The sequence below is a fragment of the Anneissia japonica genome, unplaced genomic scaffold (assembly GCF_011630105.1).
Source record: "Anneissia japonica isolate Jap-2015-1 unplaced genomic scaffold, ASM1163010v1 scaffold1165_len1893470_cov193, whole genome shotgun sequence".
Classification (NCBI taxonomy): Eukaryota; Metazoa; Echinodermata; class Crinoidea; order Comatulida; family Comatulidae; genus Anneissia; species Anneissia japonica.
Genome location: NW_022709613.1, coordinates 1,609,890 through 1,612,311, shown reverse-complemented (window position 1 = coordinate 1,612,311; position 2,422 = coordinate 1,609,890). Strand labels below are relative to the sequence as shown.

The window sequence follows — 2,422 nt, the reverse complement described above, 5'->3', positions numbered from 1 at the left end:
TTTTGAGGACAATATTATTTACGAACCCAGTTAAACTTATTTACTAGCCTATTTCAACGTGCTAATTATTACATTTAGGCGACGCTTGTTGTAGACTGGCATAGTGTGTGTGGAAATAAATACCATTTTATACACATGCGCAGATCGATTCGCCAGCAGCGAGTCATCGCCAGCAGCAGCGAGCCATCGCCAGCAGAGAGATGTCACTGCAGCAAAACACTATTGTACCAACGCTGCGCTGTTCTAATATAGACAATGGGTCGTGCTCATATTATTTGTTATATTTTTATTATTCATTATTTTCACTTGACTCGCATAAATAATTTTGTTCGAAGAACATTTTATGCAGTTGTACTTCGCAGCACTTCACTTGCAATTTGCAATTTCTAGTCATATTCTATTATAACATTATCTGTCAGTGTTACTGTACTATGTAAATTTACATTTAACCTCAGTTTATTTTTACACCAAAGCAAGCTCATGTGCTTGTTAAACTGTTATCAAATCTGAGTAAATGCTTACCAGCCAGAACTGTCACCTTAATGTCTGCCACTTGAGAAAACACAGTGATGCTAACCAATAGCTACTGCCACTGAGAGACAGGGTAGAAGCTAACCAACAGATACTGCCTAAAATATGATATTTTCTGTCGACTGAGGCCACATAGTTTTCTACGCCTGTCAATCTCTGCGCGTATTGAAGACCACGTCAATCCGGGAACCCGAACTCACATTGCCCATAACCTTTTGCCAGTAGTAGTAAATACATTTAAATAAATTGTTTAGCTAACTTTCAATTAATATAGTGGCAACATTATGGATTATAGCACCTGGTGTTCATAACGTAATTGGTAGAGCGATCTCACAAATTTTTGGGGTCTTAGGTTTGAATCTCAGTTAAGAAACAGTGGTGGATCCATATAACATATGAAATAGAGTGGGTCCCAGAATGCAATTTTGCAGATGGATGGGTCCACACAACCTCAGCTTCACCATGGTTGGACTTAGCCACTTTTAGTTGGCCAGAAATCGTAGTGTCAGACGTAAATTTAAATGTAACTTTTTAATCTCCCTATTTTTAAACAAAAATTTAGGATGGATCGTCAAGATGCAATGTCGGCAATCTTGTATGAATAACTGTGTTTGTTAAGGGGTCGTTCACATTTATCAAAATTTTCGCAAGTGTACAAACAGTACTCTTTTTTGGTACCCCCTACCTCCCCTTTGAAAATATGTTGATTTTTGCAAAAACATTTTTGTGAAGTCAACTAAAGTACTACAGTAGTTGTATATATATATCCATGTTTGTATTGGTCATAAAAATCTATTATTTTAAATGTTATTTTGAATCAAAATTTTAATGCATATGTAAAAGCGTACAAATTTGTCTATCACCTCCTCACTAGCGTACTGTTTTTACACTTGTGAAAAAGTTTAAATGTGAATTTATCATCATATTATCCAGATTTTCAATTGATTAATTCTGAAAATCTTTTTTTAAATGTGTAGAGTAAACAGAGCACTCACAAAGGGTCGTTTTGCAGATGATGTTGGAAAAAGAACAAGTTTTTACACATTCTTTCCAGAGTCTGAATACACAGCAGAAATAGAAGATTCTCAGGTACGGTAATATTTATCTTAGTTTTATGGTTTCTTCCTTGATTAAATTGATATATTGTATTTTGTTATAATTATATATTAATATTGACTTTTAGATATGTTTATGTGTTAATCTATTTTAATATTTATGCTGTGCAGTATGACACTTTTGTTGTAATCATGTATCAGTAGTAATTAATTATGATTTAATATCTTTAATAATTATAATGTAATATATCAGTTGTACATAACAGGTAATAATAATGGGGCAGCACATGACTTGGAGATTAACGTTCAAGATGTAATTTATTCAGAATGAGTTTTTATGGTAGTTAATATTCCAGCTTCATCACGTGTGTACAGCATACATACGCCTGTTGAAGCTGCCATCGACTGCCATGGAAAGCTTGTGCTGAATAAATTACATATCGTCAAAGTTAGTCTCAGAGTGCCACCTCATTATTTTCGTTAGATGAGACTTTTTATACCTTGTTTAGCAAACCCTCCAAACGCAAATATTAATTAATCAAACGTCACGAAGTATGGAAGAGTACCTTCTTGACGGTACTGATTTTGAAGGAGCATCAATAAAATTTAAGCTCCGTTCAAATACCCTCCCTCTCCAACAGCGAACTAAAAAAATGGTCTAATGATCAGAGTGACACTGGATTTTGTAAGGTGTGCAATGATAATTCCATTGAAGACATTGATCATTTTCTGCTTGTATGGCCAGTTCTTGAAAACATTAGAAGGATGGAAATATTACACTTTAAAAATAATCTCCAATCACTAAACTTTCACCACGTTTGGGATAAATTTAACTC

General features: G+C 34.3%; 1 protein-coding gene across 6 annotated transcripts in view; it reads left to right on the top strand.

The window, feature by feature from the left end:
• LOC117106856 (alpha-N-acetylgalactosaminide alpha-2,6-sialyltransferase 1-like) overlaps positions 1-2,422 on the top strand; it is a 40,200-nt gene that overhangs the window by 25,820 nt on the left and 11,958 nt on the right. For all 6 annotated transcript variants that reach the window (XM_033248340.1, XM_033248342.1, XM_033248338.1 and 3 more), the window contains one exon: positions 1,509-1,620. In XM_033248340.1, the coding sequence (XP_033104231.1) occupies positions 1,509-1,620 (112 nt within the window). The remainder of the gene's footprint in view (positions 1-1,508; positions 1,621-2,422) is intronic.